Source organism: Rattus norvegicus, chromosome 5, assembly GCF_021556685.1.
Source record: "Rattus norvegicus strain SHRSP/BbbUtx chromosome 5, alternate assembly SHRSP_T2T, whole genome shotgun sequence".
NCBI classification, from domain to species: domain Eukaryota; kingdom Metazoa; phylum Chordata; class Mammalia; order Rodentia; family Muridae; genus Rattus; species Rattus norvegicus.
Genome location: NC_141538.1, coordinates 52,995,631 through 53,013,706, shown reverse-complemented (window position 1 = coordinate 53,013,706; position 18,076 = coordinate 52,995,631). Strand labels below are relative to the sequence as shown.

The 18,076-nt window shown below is 39.1% G+C and overlaps 1 protein-coding gene across 20 annotated transcripts in view; it reads right to left on the bottom strand.

The window, feature by feature from the left end:
- Rngtt (RNA guanylyltransferase and 5'-phosphatase) overlaps nt 1–18,076 on the bottom strand; it is a 213,557-nt gene that overhangs the window by 140,118 nt on the left and 55,363 nt on the right. For all 20 annotated transcript variants that reach the window (XR_015619687.1, XR_015619690.1, XR_015619686.1 and 17 more), the window contains 2 exon segments: nt 16,148–16,219; nt 11,628–11,792 (listed from right to left, as the gene is read on the bottom strand). Coding sequence is in view for 10 of the 20 variants with exons in the window: in XM_087548855.1 (XP_087404981.1) it covers nt 11,628–11,792; nt 16,148–16,219 (237 nt within the window). In the remaining 10 variants the exon portion in view is untranslated.

Here is an 18,076-nt window from a genome sequence, read left to right as displayed (position 1 = left end):
GTTATTTGATAGATCACACTGTGAGAAAAATTTGGTAAATTAAATATCCAAATTAGAAATAAAGAAGGCAAATGCTGTATAACAGTTTCTTGCAGATTGAAACATTCCATCCTGTAGGAGATGCCTTAAGCAGGACGGTAAAGAACAAAGTTTGAGAAGTCCCAGAAACTGACCAGATTCATTAGCCCTGCCTTGCCTCAATAAGCAATGAAAGCCAAAATCCCCGTCAGACAAAAGGAAACTAAGCTGCAAGGAACGCTCTGAGAGGAAGAAGAGCTACAAAGACTGAGACCTGGCCAGCAGCCGGGAACAAGCAGGAAGCAGCCAACCTGCCTGAAGAGGTTTAAAGTAACCTGATCACTTGGAATGACACTCCCCAACCTGCCGAGACGCCTAAAGGTGTGCAGAGTGCTCTAGTCTCCCAGCTCTGGTGAGCCACCATCTACGTTGGAGTGGGATTTAGTGACGCTGTTTGTATCACTTCTGCTCCTGTAAGTGGCCCCTCACCCATATCTCTATGAGTAACCCCAATAAAACTTACTGGTTCATTAAGTTAGACTTTGCAGGTTTCCATACTTTGGTCTGATGTAGGATCCCTATCTGGGGTGAAGAGACATGTGTTGTGTCTCCCCAGGGGAAGTTTTGTCACACGACAGGGAGGAGGAAGAGGAGGACACCAGAGAGAGACACACTTGTAGTCCCAGCTTGGGATGTATACTCCACTTGGGATGCTGGCGTAGGAGGATGACAAGTTTGAGAAGCCTAGGCTTCAGAGTAACTTCAAGGCTAGCCCATGATAACAAATCATTAAAGAAAACAGTTGTGCAGCTCACAGGATGATTGAAAAAAGCAAGCAAACAAAAAGTGATTATTTCTTTAAAATGTCTCAGCAGTTTTTTAAAGTCCAGGTTATGACCAGAAAACAAAAGGTTTTGAATTTTAAACCTGAGAGTAGGAATAATAGCCAGGAATAAGTTTCCAAAGTGACAGTATCAAGTCGCAGAGAGCATCACTGATGTGCCTCAGTGAGTGGAGGCTCCAGCAAGAGGAAGGCTTGGCTCTCCCAACATGTAGCCAGGTGTGCTCACCCATACCTACGAATCCTAGATCCGAAGTTCAAGATCATCCTCAGCTACAGAGGAACTGAGGGCCAGCCTAGTCTTCACATGAGACTGTCAAGAGATACATAATATGTAGATGGACAGACAGGATATAATGTATAACTATAAATATCATATAGATAGATTTTTTTAATAAAATAAAGTCACCTGACAAAAATTTCAAACTGGAAAAGACAGGTCAAACCAACAGAATGAAGATACAGTCACCAAAGATGGGTAGTCTTTGAAAGTCAGGCAGTCTCCATGAAAAGTACCAGTCTGAGGAGCCAAGAACTTCTCCAAGTTCAGATCACAGTCTTCTAAAAATGTAAACGTAAGGCATGATTTACAACTACTTTTAGAATTTTATTTGTCATTATATTCCTAAATAAAACGACTCCCTCTCTCCTTACCTATAATTAAGTGAAACCTACTCATGAGTTAGGATGATACTCCAATGTAAAGCACATTAAGCTTTAATTTCCTAGATGATTAACAGATAAATTAGGACTAGTGATATGGCTCAGTGGGTGAAACAACAAACTCACACTGAGGAAAACACCAGAAGTCTTGTAAAGTTGGGAAGCAAGAACCTACCTCTTAAAGCTAACTGCTGACTTCCACAGACAATTCACAACATGTACACACACACACACACACACACACACACACACACACACACACACACAAACACACACACATCACACATATACAAGCACTATACAGCACATGCAAACACACATGTATCACACATATAACAAACATGCACACATACATGCATCATACACACACACTAATAATAATATTTTTAAATCAAAATAAAAATATTTTTTCATTCAGTATTCTTACATGAGTATTTCCTGACTCCCTACCAATAATTAAAAACCAAGTAAGTTCAGACCAATTTCCCTTATGAATATTGCCACAAAAATGCTCAATAAAAGTTTTGCAAACTGAATCCAAGAACACATCAAAACAATCATCCATCATGATCAAATAGGCTTCATCCCAGGGAGACAGGGATGGTTTAATATACAAAAATCCATCAATGTAATCCACTATATAAAAAATTCAAAGAACCACATGGTCATTTCATTAGATGCTGAGAAAGCATTTGACAAAATTCAACACCCCTTCATTATAAAAGTTCTGGAAAGATCAGGAATTCAAGGCCCATACCTAAACATAGTTAAAAGCAATACACAGCAAACCAGAAGCTAACATCAAACTAAATGGAGAGAAACTTGAAGCAATCCCAGTAAGATCAGGGACTAGACAAGGCTGCCCACTCTCTCCCTACTTATTCAATATAGTACTTGAAGTCCTAGCCAGAGCAATCAGACAACAAAAGGAGGTCAAAGGGATACAAATTGGAAGGGAAGAAATCAAAATATCACTACTTGCAGATGATATGATAGTGTACTTACGCGACCCCAAAAGTTCCACCAGAGAACTACTTAACCTGATAAACAACTTCAGCAAACTGTCGAGGTATAAAAGTAACTCAAACAAATCAATAGCCTTCCTCTACTCAAAGGATAAACAGGCTGAGAGAGAAATTAAGGAAATGACACCTTTCACAATAGTCCCAAATAACATAAAATATCTTGGTGTGACTTTAACCATGGAAGGGAAAGATCCGTATGACAAGAACTTCAAATCTCTGAAGAAAGAAATTGAGGAAGATCTCAGAAGATGGAAAGATCTTCCATGCTCATAGATTGGCAGGATTAATATAGAAAAGATGGCTATTTTGCCAAAAGCAATCTACAAATTCAATGCAATCCCCATCAAAATTCCTACTCAATTCTTTATAGAGATAGAAAGAGCAATTTGCAAATTCATTTGGAATAACAAAAAACCCAGGATAGCGAAAACTATAGTCAACAATAAAAGAACTTCTGGGGGAAATCACCATCCCCGACTTCAAGACTTCAAGCAGTATTACAGAGCAATAGCTATAAAAACTGCATGGTATTGGTACAGAGATGGGCAGGTAGATCACTGGAACAGAATTGAAGACCCAGAAATGAACCCACACAGCTATAGTCACTTGATCTTTGACAAAGGAGCCAAAATCATCCAATGGAAGAAAGATAGCATTTTCAACAAATGGTGCTGGTTCAACTGGAGGTCAGCATGTAGAAGAATGCAAATCGATCCATTCTTATTGCCCTGTACAAAGCTTAAGTCCAAGTGGATCAAGGACCTCCACATCAAACCAGATACACTCAAACTAATAGAAGAAAAAGTGGGGAAGAATCTTGAACACATGGGCACTGGGAAAATTTCCTGAACAAAACACCAATGGCCTATGCTCTAAGATCAAGTGTAGTGCCATATTGGATTTGGGCCTGGCTGCTTTGTAACTGCATGGCCACAGTTAAGAAGTCATGGGATTGTTGGACAGAGGCCTCTCCCATGTATTTACGGCACAGGAAGAAAAGACCAAGTAGTAACACCCAGTGTCTCCACTGCATGACCTCTGCTGAGCCCAGCTGATGCATGTGGAACTGACACACCTGGACCACACCTGGGTGGTGGTCAATTTACTTCTGCCTTTTACTTCCTCAGCCTTTATCCTTGAGATTTAGGCTGGTCTTCTGGGATTTCTCCCTAATTAATTCAGGTCTCGTAGTTGGTCTTTTGTTACCGAAGTCACGAGCCAGGTAGTCAGGAGCCAGGGTTTCCCACTGTGCTTCCCAGTTATTTTCTACCTGGAGACTTGGGTATATAAGTGGTGAATAAAGCTACAGGAGACTCTCACTATTCCTCTCTCTCTCTCTCTCTCTCTCTCTCTCTCTCTCTCTCTCTCTCTCTCTCTCTCTCTCTCTCTCTCTTCCTCTCCTGGCTTGACACGATAACCTCTGTGTGTGTGTGTGTGTGTTTCTTTCATCCCGTAGGCTTTCGCCCGATTCTCGGTACCAGGTCGGTGCTGGCGCCGACAATCAAGAATTGACAAATGGGACCTCATAAAACTGCAAAGCTTTTGTAAAGCAAAAGACACTGTCATTAGGACAAAACAGCAACCAACAGATTGGGAAAAGATATTTACCAACCCTACATCTGATAGAAGGCTAATATCCAAAATATACAAAGAACTCAAGAAGTTAGAGTCCAGAGAGCCAAATCACCCTATTAAAAATGGGGTACAGAGATAAACAAAACATTCTCAGCTGAGGATTATCAAGTGTCCAAAAAGCACCTAAAGGAATGTTCAACATCCTTAGTCATCAGGGAAATGCAAATCAAAACAACCCTGAGATTCCACCTCACACCAGTCAGAATGGCTAAGATCAAAAACTCAGGTGACAGCAGATGCTGGTGAGGATGTGGAGAAAGAGGAACACTCCTCCATTGTTGATGGGATTGCAAACTGGTACAACCATTCTGGAAATCAGTCTGGAGGTTCCTCAGAAAATTGGACATTGAACTGCCTGAGGATCCAGCTATACGTCTCTTGGGCATATACCCAAAAGATGCCCCAACATATAAAAAAGACACGTGCTACACTATGTTCATCGCAGCCTTATTTATAATAGCCAGAGGCTGGAAAGAACTCAGATGCCCTTCAACAGAGGAATGGATTAAAAAAATGTGGTACATCTACACAATGGAGTACTACTCAGCTATCAAAAACAATGACTTCATGAAATTCACAGGCAAATGGAATGAACTGGAGAATATCATCCTGAGGTTACTCAATCACAGAAAAACACACTTGGTATGCACTCATTGATAAGTGGATATTAGTCAAAAAGTTCAAATTACCCAAGATGCAATCTACAGACCACAGGAAGCTCAAGAAGAAGGATGACCAAAATACAGATGCTCCCACTCCTTCTTAAAAGGGGGGAAAATATTCATAGGAGGGGATATGGAAGCAAAGTTTAGAGCAGCGACTCAAGGAATGGCCATTCAGAGTCTGACACATGTGGCCCATATATATACAGCCACCAAAACTAGATTAAGATTGATGAAGCTAAAAAACTGCATGCTGAAAGGGACCAGATATAGATGTCTCCTGAGAGACACATCCAGAGCATGTCCAATACAGTCAATGCTAGCAGCAAATCACCGAACTGAGAATAGGACTCCCTTGGGGGAAATTAGAGGAAGTATTAAAAGAGTTGAAGGAGCTTGCAACCATATAAACAACAATGCCAACCAACCAGAGCTTCCAGGGACTAAACCATTATTGAAAGACTCTACACAGACTGACCCAGGGCTCCAACTGCATGAGTAGGAGAGAATATCCTTGTTGGGACACCAGTGGAAGGGGAAGACCTTGGTCTTGCCAAGGTTGGACCCCCAAGGCAGGGGAATATGGGGGAGGGAAATAAGGGGGATGTATAGGGGGAATAACCATATGGGGGAGGGGCAGGGGAGGGAATGGGGGCTTATGGACAGGAAACCGGGAAGGGGAATAACCTTTGAAATTAATAAAAAATTTTTAAAAAACCAAGTAAGGGATTTTAGAGATACCATGATAATATACGCCTCAACCTATATAATACCTTAATTTTAACACCTATATTTATTTGTCTCAAATAGCTTTTATTAATGATTCTTTTTTTCTCATTAAATTTGGCTTAGGAACATATTTATAAATCTGGTTTCCTTGCCATTAAAAAAAAATACCCATTTTACATTTATTGGTTTGGTCCTGACAACATTAATTATTAAATCTAGATAATGAAAACTAAATCTACCAATTTTAATATATGCCAAGAAAGTCGTGAGAAGTGAGGACTTCATGTCAAGTCTCAAGGTATTATTAGCAATAACCACTATTTTTCCTTAAATCTGGCAGAGGGAGGGACCTCATACCCCTCACCTTTAACACCAATATTTAAATGTAATGGTGTAATGAGCTATTTCTTCCTGTCAATCTAATTCTACTTAAATTTTCAAGTTATTTTTAAAGCACTTCAAATCAATGAATTTATAAGTACTTAGTTGGGAAACCTAGGAAGAAATGTTATTGTGGTGTAAGCAGTGAATTGCCCTAAGCTACCATGACAGTAAATTTAAAATGTCAATTAGATACAATCTAGAATCCTAAAAAGAATGTCTCAATGAGGAACTGTTTAGACATGCCTGTGAGAGACCTTCTGACTTAGGTTAACTGACATGGGCAATAGCACCCATGGGCTGAGCCTAGAGTGGATGAAAAGGAGAGGGGAGCTTTGCATTCCCTTCTCTGTGGGTTATTGCTGTGGGTGTAATGGACTGGCTAGGACAGTCTGGAACCTGGGATTATGAGCCAGCATTTTCTCCCCTAAGTTGCTTTTGTTAAGGTATTTTATCACAGTAACAAAATAAATAAAACTAGGACAATTAATGATATATTTTAATTTTCTCTTTCTTTACCCTCTAGATAAGGTTCAAAGATAACTGGAAGAAAAACAAAACAGTAGACATAATATATCAGATAGTATTAATCAGAGCATAGCTTTCACTTATGAAACTTGAATCTGTTTACTAAATATAATTTTATTTGATTTCTTTTTAAAAACAGAAGGCATACAACTTTCCATAGACCAAATATTTTAAGGTTTTCTCTGAAATGATACTTTACAGGTCTACGAATCACTTAGAAGCCAAATCATTATAAATGCATAAGCAGAAAAGATAGTGCTTCAAATCTGAAACATGGAAACAAAATAGAAGCTGTGAAGTTACAGTACATAGAAAGGAGACTCTTAGAAATAATTTTTTAAATAGTACCTTAAGACTACGTGAAGTAGAAATGGATCTCCACTGCTTCTGGGAATATATATTATCACTGTCAACTCACCAAAGTATAGCAAATTATACTGTGTGAATATTTAAAGAATAAAAGAATAAATTGCATTCACCCTGCAATTCTGGTTTATTCTACACTCATCGGATATTTCTGGAGCAAATAGCCCACACAGCTTCAACTGACTTTCTAAAGAGACTCAATACAATATCTGGTGACTTTTTATGAGCTCTCAATGCTCCCTTAAAACTCAAAGTTTAGTTTTTAACAATCCCCACAAAATGGAAGCTTGGGTTTTAATCTTTAAAAGATATTAATCTTTAATGTTTTTCATTCCCAAGTCTAACTTCAGTTGAGTTCATTTACTTTGCCTACATGCTAAATTTTTCTCTAACTTGTAACCAACTGTCATAGAAAAAATTATCTTTCTTGCTCCCCACAAATCCAACACATTATCCTCTCTCAAAAAAAAAAAAAAAAGATTTGTTTATTACTGTATAACAATGAAAATTAAGCTATGTCATTAAAGTAAACTATTTATATTCATACATAGGTTTTCCATTATCATCACTGGTTGTTTCATAAGGATGCATCATTACAATTAAAACTTATAAAAATCTGGTAAATATCAACTGAAAAGGTAAAAATTCTGAAAGCAATTTCCACAGGAGACAGAATTTTGTGACTGTTAAATAGGCATAATCTAGAATTACATGGTATTCTGAGACAGGATCTAACTGGGCTACCTGAGGTAGAGAGCACATCCCCATGCGCTGAGTGAGGGTCTCCAAGTGAATAAAAAGAGCAAACCAAGCTGGTTAGTTAGGAAGGCTGGGATAGATATGACAGAAGTTGCGGAATGGGACTGAATATGACCAAAATGCACTGTGTGAAACTCCCAAAGAACTCAAAAAGTTATAAACTGGACATAGATATTCAAAATGTTAACGATCCCTATCAAAACACTAAAAAGTTTAAATATTTATGACTATAAGACACATGCTTCAGTGGTGATACATAGATACAATGACAATCTTTGAGACTATAAAAATAAAGAATAAAGGCCATGCAGTGCTGTTAAGAAGACTCCCAAAACATACGACCTACTGCTGTTGCCCTTGGTAACAGTCCAGGAAGGGAAGACAAGTCCCTATTGCTGAAGAAATATGCACTTCATAAACAGGGCCCAGAGGCCACTGAATAGAACTAATTTGCATGTCCCCTCCCTGAGGACTAGCTTTAATGGTACCAGAAGATGCCATGCAAGCTTCCAAAGGAGACAGGCAACCAAGAGTCCCCGCCCCACAGCAGCTGTGACCCACATCGATGACCAGCATGGTAGGATAACCCTAAGGGTGCACTAGTATGGCACGCACACCTTGGGAGTAACCAACAACTAGACTTAAGAGCTGCTCAACAAGAGGAATACCATGCCAAGTACTAAAAACCTAGTTAAGTAATCAGTGCTAGTGAAATCATAATTATTGAAGGAGAATCTTCCTACAACCACCAATACCCAGCATGATCCCTAACAACAATCTAAGCACTCCTTATCCACAGATAAGTGTGATCGTCATCCCTCATAAAGGAAACTTCTCTGCACAAAAATTAACATCTATAGAAAACCACAACCAAACAATATGCAAAATTATGGAGCCCAGTCCCAGTGAATACATCTACAAAACACTCCTGCCATACACGGCTCAGGAAACATTGCAGAAGGGGGGGCAGGGGCAGAAAGTTTCTAAGATCGGGGACTTTACGATGAGACTCTTTCCTAGTAACATCAGAAGCCTCACAAATCAATATAACTGTACAAATGTGAGCCAAACAAGATTATCAATAAACATGCCAAACTGCATGGGGAGAGGAGGAAGGCAGAAGGCCTCAACCCTATTCAAAGGACTGCAGGCAAATGAGTAAGCCTGGGGATGGGAGAGATGGTCATCCCTAGGGAAGAGCACACCAACTGGTTGTCCAGTGCCAAATGGTCGGCCTTGAGAACATACACAGAAGTAACATTATATGGACTCATCAGGTTATAGCTGGGAATGTATGTGTTATACACAAATACATACATGCATGCACTAACAAGCAATTAAGGGTAAGTTCATGAATTTGAAGGAGGGGAAAGGGTGTATGGAGATGGTTCAGAGGGAGAAAGGGGGAGAAGAAAATTCACAATTAAAATACAGCCTCAAAAATAAACAAAAGAAGCCTAGGAGGTTATGGCTCAGGCCTTTAATCCCAGCATTCGGGAGGCAGAGGCAAAAGTATCTCTGAGTTCCAGGCCAGCCTGGTCTACACACCAAGTTCCAGGCCAGCCAGGGCTACATAGAGAAACCCTGTCTCAAAAATTAAACAAATTAGCTAAGAAAATACAATTTGACAAAAGAATTAAGGCCAAGTGTAACAATAATGGGGTGAGAGGACTCAAGATAAGGCTGTCAGGCTAAAAATTAAATTAAAAAAGAAACAAGAAATGCAAAATAGTATATAAAGAATCATCTCTTGATTAGGCATGGCAAAACTATGAATCTATGAATAGTATATGTGTTTGTATATTATAACAGAGTTCTAAATACAGTAAAAACTGAGCTGCTACTTTTCTGATTCAATGCAAAAATGAGTAGAGATATGTCAAACTTTTTGCTGTGTTCTTTTAAAATTTTGTCAACCATATTTAATCTATTCAAATAATTCCATTTTAAATTAGCCTTCAAACTGAAAAAGTAGAACTATAGAACTCTCTTGTAAAGGAATTTTAATGCAACAACACTGCTGCTCTGGCGAAAGGTAACATCCAAAGACTTTGTGATCTGGCTGGAATACTGACCTGCTCTTAGTACACACCTGTAATTTCACCTTAGGTGAAAATAGTTTGTAGAAGGAAGCAGTGATGTTTGAAAATGTTGTCTAGGGCTGGAAAGATGGCTCAGTGGTTAAGAACACTGACTGCTCTTCCAGAGGTCCTGAGTTCAAATCCCAGCAACCACATGATGGCTCACAACCACGTGTAATGAGATCTGATGCCCTCTTCTGGTGTGTCTGAAGACAGCTACCATGTACTCCTATATAATAAATATATAAATCTTTAAAAAAAAAAAAAGAAGGAAAAGAAAAAAGAAAGAAAATGTTATCTAACTGAGGGGCAGACAAAGTGATGAATCACAGAAAGATTTGACAGAATGAGTCAGAGATAGGACACACCCAACTCTCAAGAGAACAGACAGGAAAGAGATATTTAAGAGCAGCACAGGGGGAGTCGGTCAGCTGGGAGTCATGCAGTGAGTGCAGTGCAATGGAACCGAGTTCATCTGTGAGTTACGCAGTTCAGTGCAGGTCAGCGGGGCATTTAAACTAGAGAATAAGGAGTCAGAAGATTGAAACAAATTGACAGAGTCACTTTAAGGCCAGGCAGAGAAATTCAGTAAAAAGCTGAGAGAAGCCAGATTGAACCAGTCAGCTTGGAAAGGAGATAGAGCCAGAGCAGCCTAGTTGAACCGGCCAGTCAACATTCAGAAAGAACTAGAGGGGTGAGCTTACTCAGCAGTAAGCTCCCAGATGAAATTACATAAAGCAAATCAAAGCACATTTCCAGTGTGTTTCTTACTACTGTGTGAAAAGTGTTTCTAACTATGTGTGTGAATCTGAACAGATCACACCCTCACTGTATTAATCAACAGCACGAGGCTGTTAATAGAGCTAGATTAAGTCCTTCCTTTTCACTTTCCCCTTCCTCTTCCCTCCCTCCCTCAATCCCTCCCTCAACCCCTCCCACACTCCCTCCCACATCCCCTCCCCCACTCCTGTTCCTAGATTTATTCTAAGTGACTCAATGTGTGTTGCAGTGTTAGGGGACGGTTTTGTGCACTGTGTATTCAGATACTGATTTCTATGCCCAGACATCTGATTGCAGTCCTGATGATATGCTCAAGCATCTCCAGTCTCAATGTCAGATAAAAATTGTTTTCCGGGGGCTGGAGAGATGGCTCAGCGGTTAAGAGCACTGACTGTTCTTCCCGAGGTCCTGAGTTCAAATCCCAGCAACCACATGGTGGCTCACAACCATCTGTAATGAGATCTGATGCCCTCTTCTGGTGTGTCTGAAGGCAGCTACAGTGTACTCATGTATAATAAATAAATAAAATATTTTAAAAAAAAATTGTTTTCCATCACCTGATAAGTCAATATAAGAGCCGATCGATCAGCCAACTAGCTGAGCAGAATAGATAGGGTGGGGAAGTCAGGGGATCCCAAATGAGAGAGAGAGAGTAAAGAAGGACTCCGAGGAGCAATGTGTGTGGAGAAGCCATGTGGAGGGTCCAGGAGGAGTCTCTATGAGAACACACATGGAGCAAAGCAAGCCAGAGCAAGACTTAGATTGAAGGTAAAGGACGTGGGCTGGAAGGCAGGCAGCCTTAGAGGGTTAGAATAGCACAGAACCTGGCAAGCTTCTCTGTGTCACTTACTTAGGAGCTGAAACAGGCAAGAGCAGGCACAGAGACCCCCAAGACTTACATTTACAGTGCAGCTGTTTGTTTGTTTGTTTGTTTGTTTGTTTGTTTAAATGAGAATAAGGACCAGTGCTAGTCACAAACTATTCTAGTGAACAGGGAACCAGCATGGTGTTATATCCACACTGAGAACACTGCTGAAGAGGAGACCCTGGGTGTCGCCCTGGGAAAGACAGGACAACAGAGGAGTAGTCATCCACGTTCCTCTCACAAGCTAAGCAATGCAACTTGGGATTCACAATGAAAGAAACAAGTAAATTTTACCTTTCTTGAAATATTGATGTCAAAAAATTGTTTAGGTCTGACACTAAATGGTTCTTGTGTTTTGTCAATGAGCCCAGTCTTCATTTTTTCATGTCGTGGACTTATAATTTCACGTTCAATACACTGTAGACGAATATTAAAATCACATTCTCCAACTGGTTGTGCCTGAATGAAAAAAACAATTTTTTTCAATTTGACCACAACCACATTGTCAGTATAACTAATAAGGCTGCAATACTATACGCATAGTCTATACAAATAACAATCCTTGGGGATGTCTAGTGAATAGTTTGCACACCATACATACCAGTCCCAATAATTGGACTAACAACAGCCATTTTTAAATTTAAATTACAGGGCTGAAGAGATGGTAGAGCAGTTAAGAGCACTGACTACTCTTCCAGAGGTCCTGAGTTCAATTCCCAGCAACCACATGGTGGCTCACAACCATCTGTAATGGGATCCCTTGCCCTCTTCTGATGTGTCTGAAGACAGCGACAGTGTACTCACATACATAAAATAAATAAATCTTAAAAAGCAACAAAAAAAGGCTTTAAATTGAAACTACACAAGACATCAAGAAAAAAAATGATAGCTATATAAGCTGGCTCAGATTTCAAATCTGAATATATTAACAAAAGTACTGTATTTTATTATTTAACTATATTAGTAAAACCTAAAACCCAAATTCATTAAAGTAAAAACATTCAAAACAAACAGCATACTCACTAGTGATCAAACTCCATAACATCAGTAAAAAGACACTTATTACATAGATAAACCCTCAATCTGAAAACTAATAGTAAGTTTACATATGTTCCAAGTCACGCAGCTGTAAAACATAAAGCTCTTTGGTCCAGCGAACTTTTTCTTTAGTGTCCTTTAAGTGTACATAATTTCAGGCATGCCTTAGGAAGTGTATGTACACTTGTGTCCTATCCAGCCACATGGTGCACATACACATAGGTCAAACACAACCCTGGTTGACAGTAATTGTCTAAGGCTCAGCGACTTAGAGACCACTGAAAAATCCTATGATACCGACACTACCTTCTTGTTCCTCTTCTCCAGTCTCTATTCGCCAACCTAATGTTTCCTAAGAGAGGCAGCATATGCTTCAGGGTATCTTTCTCTCCACTTTGGAAGGATAACAACTCTTACTCTTAACTAAGGACAAGGAGTGAATACAAAACGAACAGAAGCTTCGCACAATTTCTAAAACGGTCTCTCTATGAACAGTCGGAACTGTCATAAAGGAGACTCACTGAGGAAAGGTTAATAAACAAGGACATAGTCCATGTGCAACCCACTCTATTTCAGGAAATCCTAAAACGATGGGCTTGCTTATTAGGCCTGTTAGGAGAACTAAGATGCCTATAAAAGGAACAAGGCCCAAACAAACTTTTTTGTTTTTGTTTTTGTTTTTGTTTTTTTAATGAAAGATCTGTTAAGTAGTCTAAATTCTCTACTACAATACAAATCCTGTGACTAAGACAAGACTGGGCTGAAAACAGACGACCTTCACATCCACCAGGGCTATTACAGTATAGGAGGCACTGGGCAGCCAGATGTAGAAGCACTGCAAAGAGATGGCAAGGAACACTCAAAGCACTGTGTGGGGCTCCTCGTCACCAGTCCTTCCTCGCCTCCAAACACTACCCACACTGACAATGGAGTTCTCTTTCAAAGGAATAAATACTACTCCACCATAACCGTAAGTGATACCTTATTACAATAAAATCTAAGTTCAAACTCCTCAGTCAAGTGAGCTGCCGCCCTCTCACCAATCTGTTGTTATTTCTTTTATGACCCCCTCTTTACCACACATTAAGCAGGGCAACCAACCACCCAATGCTCCTGACATCCATCCTTTAAGGATTCCGGCAGCCAGGGAAGGATGAGGTGCTCCCCTTGCTCCAGCACCGCTCTACCTCTGACATGATGCCTTCTTGTTCTACCTACAGCACTATCACACTGGTTCTTTGAATTTCTTTTGTTTTAATTTAAAAATAGGCTCTCACTGTGTAGCACTGCCTGACAGGAACTTGGTATGCAGACCAGTCTGGCTTTTGCCTTTCAAGTTCTGGGTTTAAAACACTATGCTCAGCCATTATTTCTTTATATTTCTAGTCTCCTCTACAAATAAGCAGTCATCAAGTTGATTTTAATATTAAATCCAATATAAACATATATAGTTACAAATGCATACAATGTATGTCATTAACATTAATAACTTGTATACAGGTACAACACACACACACACACACACACACACACACACACACACAGAGAGAGAGAGAGAGAGAGAGAGAGAGAGCAAGCCAAATAGAACAAATCCATTAAAAATAAGGTTTTCCTCTGTTGCTCTCGAATCCCAATGAACTATTATGGAAATGGCATGAAGAGAAGAAATCAGTTTTACTTATCATTTTATATTCAGTGATTACAGGACCTAGCATATACAAAATGATCATTTAAATTCTTTCTGAGGAAAATAATAAACAAAAGAACTAAGAAGATTGTTATTAAGACTTTGGCTCTCTTAACAAAAATAACGAGCCAAACTAACTCTCTGACATTACCCAGCCTCAGGTATTTAGGGCTAGCAATATAAATTAAGAAATTTAGGGGTTGGGGATTTAGCTCAGTGGCAGAGCGCTTGCCTAGGAAGCGCAAGGCCCTGGGTTCGGTCCCCAGCTCCGAAAAAAAAGAACCAAAAAAAAAAAAAAAAAAAAAAAGAAATTTATTGAATTTATGAAAGTTTCATTGTGGTTAAATAATGAAACATGTTTTCTATTATAAATACATCCTAAAGTAGGTATGTAAAATATAGGTGACTTTAAATCATAAGTACAGTAAAAGGCATACAATCAATGTTGACTAAATGAGCAATTATACACTTTATGTGACAAGCATAACTAACCCACTTATAGAATAAAATATGATTGGATAAATCTCTTAAGACTCAAAACACTTTTTGAGAAGGTCCTTTCATCCAATCTCATTAAAACAGCACTTGTCTATGTCCATAGACACTGACTGGGAAATAATACTGTTTGCTACACACAGATCCAAAAAAAGAACATCCAAAAGAAATAAATAATTTAACCCATTTAGAAGGAAAAAGATGAACAACCAAACAGAAAACAGATTTTAGTTCTTTTCCACAAAAATTCATGTGTGCACATAAGCATGCGCACATACACAGCGGAAACCCTGATGCATACCAATTCTATTATAGAGCTCAATGCCTAGGAAAATTCCAGGGAACGAGGTTAACTCTACAGACACCAAGCAGTAAACCAAGAACATAATACAAAATAAATAAATAAAACTGGTGATCACAGAGTGTGGCACAAACTCTAGAAACCTTACAAAAGTATATACTTTGTACATCCAGAGATATAAACAAAGGTGGGTGAAAGTTTTGAGAAACATCTAAGAAGCAATAAACACTAAATGCCCAGCAGAGAGTATCTGGAAAGAGAACTGAGACTAGAATGAACAGTACATGCAAATCTGCTCTTAGATTTATAACAATTTCTTATCAAAACAGCAGAGCTCGGGAGATGACTCAGTAGATAAAGTCCCAGCACCCACATGAAAAAGCAGGGCAAACCCTGACACTGAGGGAAGCAAATCCCAGGGCTTTCTGTCCAGCCTGCCCAGCCAAAACAAGGAGACCTAGGTTCAGTGAGAGACCGTCCCAAAACTTAAGTTGGAGAAAAACAGAAAATACCTGACAGCGACCTCTGGCCTCCAAAGAGGCATGCACAGGTTAGGAGAGGGCTTGTGCGCATACACACACACACACACACACACACACACACACACACACACACACAGATACACAAAACAATATAGAAACATTAAGATTTAACAACTCTAGAAGGAGGGAAATAGTTCAGTAGTGAAAGTACCTGCCACAAAGCCCAAAAACCTAAATGTGATCCCTGGTCCCCACACAGTGAGAGCAGAGAACCAACTCCTGGACGTTGTCCTGGAGCCTACACACATTGCTTAAGTACCTGGGATTAATGTAATTCTGAATTTTAATATTACAGTTTACTTTAATACACTGTATTTGGTATACTAAATACACGAGGAATACAAATTATATTCTTTGAATACAATCCCCCCCCCAAAATACCTTTTAAAATAATGCTAGAAATCTTCAAATCTTAAATACTTAGTAACAAGTTCCTAATATGTTTTCAGTATGGTTTATGTAAATGACTATATTTTTGGGTTTTTGAGACAGGATCTCATGAGCGTGGCCTTAAACTCCTGATGCCTCATTCCCTCCTCCGGGCATGTGTCACCATATCTGACATAAATACTTTTTCTGTCCATTACAAACATTAGTAATCTTATTACTGGAGGTGCAGCTCAATGGTAGAGCACTTGTAGCCTATCCATCAATTCAATACATAGAACTACAAAATGTATTAATATATATAAACATGCACATTAACTCAGTCACAATTCTAACAATTTTATAAATTATAAGACGTACTTACATTGAACTTAATTATGTCATATATCAAATATCTTGGAACGGCCTGTCCATTTACTTTATCGATGATCATTTCCTTGAAAGAAACAAAGATATATATTTACTTTAATAGCAACATTTTTCATTCTATTAGAATATAATACTCACAGAGAAAGGTATAAAGCTTCAACATGTGTCTTGATAAAACTTTAAAGCGCACACACTTGTACTCATAAAATCAGTACATTTTCAGAATGCCAAAAATCTTTACTATGTATTTACAATATATGTTGAAAGGAGCTATGATGTCACTTCCTGTGTTTTGGATTGAGATTTGTAGTTTTGCTTGGAGTCAGAGTCTTGCTATGTAGCCCCTGGCTAGCCCCTAGCTATGTAGCCACTAGCTAGCTCATGAGTTAGCGAAGGATAGTCTGGGACTCTCAGCAATCCTCCTGTCTCAACCTTAAGTATTGGACTTGTACATTTGCACCATTACAACCAGTTAAATGTTCTTTATATCTGAATGGCTACACTATATTCGCTTTATGTTTTGGATTACTAACAATACTTAAAAGTAACAAAATTCAGCATCGTTTTGATAATTATGTTTTATCACTGTTTAAACTTGTTATATGCTGATTGCTTTAGTCTTATTATAGATTAAATTTCCTATATAACTTTTTAAATTATCATACAAAGATCACTTCAAATCTACCATAGATATTAAAAAGGCAAAGGAAATTCTGTGAGGCACAGTGGAATACAAGCAAAGTCAGCACTGGGGGACAAAGGCGAAAAGTGAGGTTCAAAGCCGTCCACCTCCTCACTGCGATGAGGAGAGTGAGTGCCACCACTCGGGTAGGCAGCAGTTTGGATGGAGCCAGGGTTCTGTTCATGATACCCACGTACTCTACCAACTGAGCTCCAGCCCCAGTCTCCAATTTGTCATTTTAATCTGTTTATTGAAATGTGTCTACTTAAACATTTCCATATGAATACTGATGCAATAACAAAGTGATACCATGATTTCATTTAATGTTTCTTCTCAAAAACTGGGACTAGAAAAAGTGAATTTTGCATAGCAGACAAAGAATTCTCCTCACAAAATATGTAAAAAAAAAAAAAAAAGAAAGAAAGAAAGAACAAAAACTTTTCCCATAAACATTGCTTTAAATATCCAAAAGGAAATTATATTATCAATAAACAAAACAAAATATAATAGACAAATGAGCAAGTGTTGTTTGTTTGTTTGTTTAATTACAGTCCAAAATATACAACAAACAAGCTAAGCTGGGCTGGGAGCTTCTTGCCTGCTAGCCAACCTGCAGAGCTCAGGGAGGTACCAGGCTGAGGGAAATGGTCACTGACAGGCTGCAGAGCTCAGGGAAATACCAGGCTGAGGGAAATGGTCACTGACAGGCTGGCTCAGCTATTGACCCTATGTGCAACACTACTGAGAGGCTAGGCAAGATGTGCACACAGGTGCAATAATATGTTGTTATACAGGTAGCCAACCACATTCTTAATGGAACTGAAGCTCCTCCCTCCCATGGGAGGGTATTTACATCCAGTTCTATAAACCAAGGCAGGTCAAAGTTACTGATATTGATTTGTTAAGTGGATACAGTGTACCTGTCAAAGAATTATACTTTTATGCTTAGAAAACACTGTACTCAGGAGGCAAAGGCAGCAGGATTTCTGTGAGTTTGAAGTCTGCCTGTTCTACTTAGTAAACTGTCACTAGTCACCACTATTCAGTGGATGGAGGGGGGGTGGGGGGGACAGAAAAGTGACAAACATTCAGATGAGAACTCCAGAGACATGTAAATAGGATCCTTAAATATCCATGAGGGTGCTCCACTATGTTCATCGCAGCCTTATTTATAATAGCCAGAAGCTGGAAAGAACCCAGATGCCCTTCAACAGAGGAATGGATACAGAAAATGTGGTACAT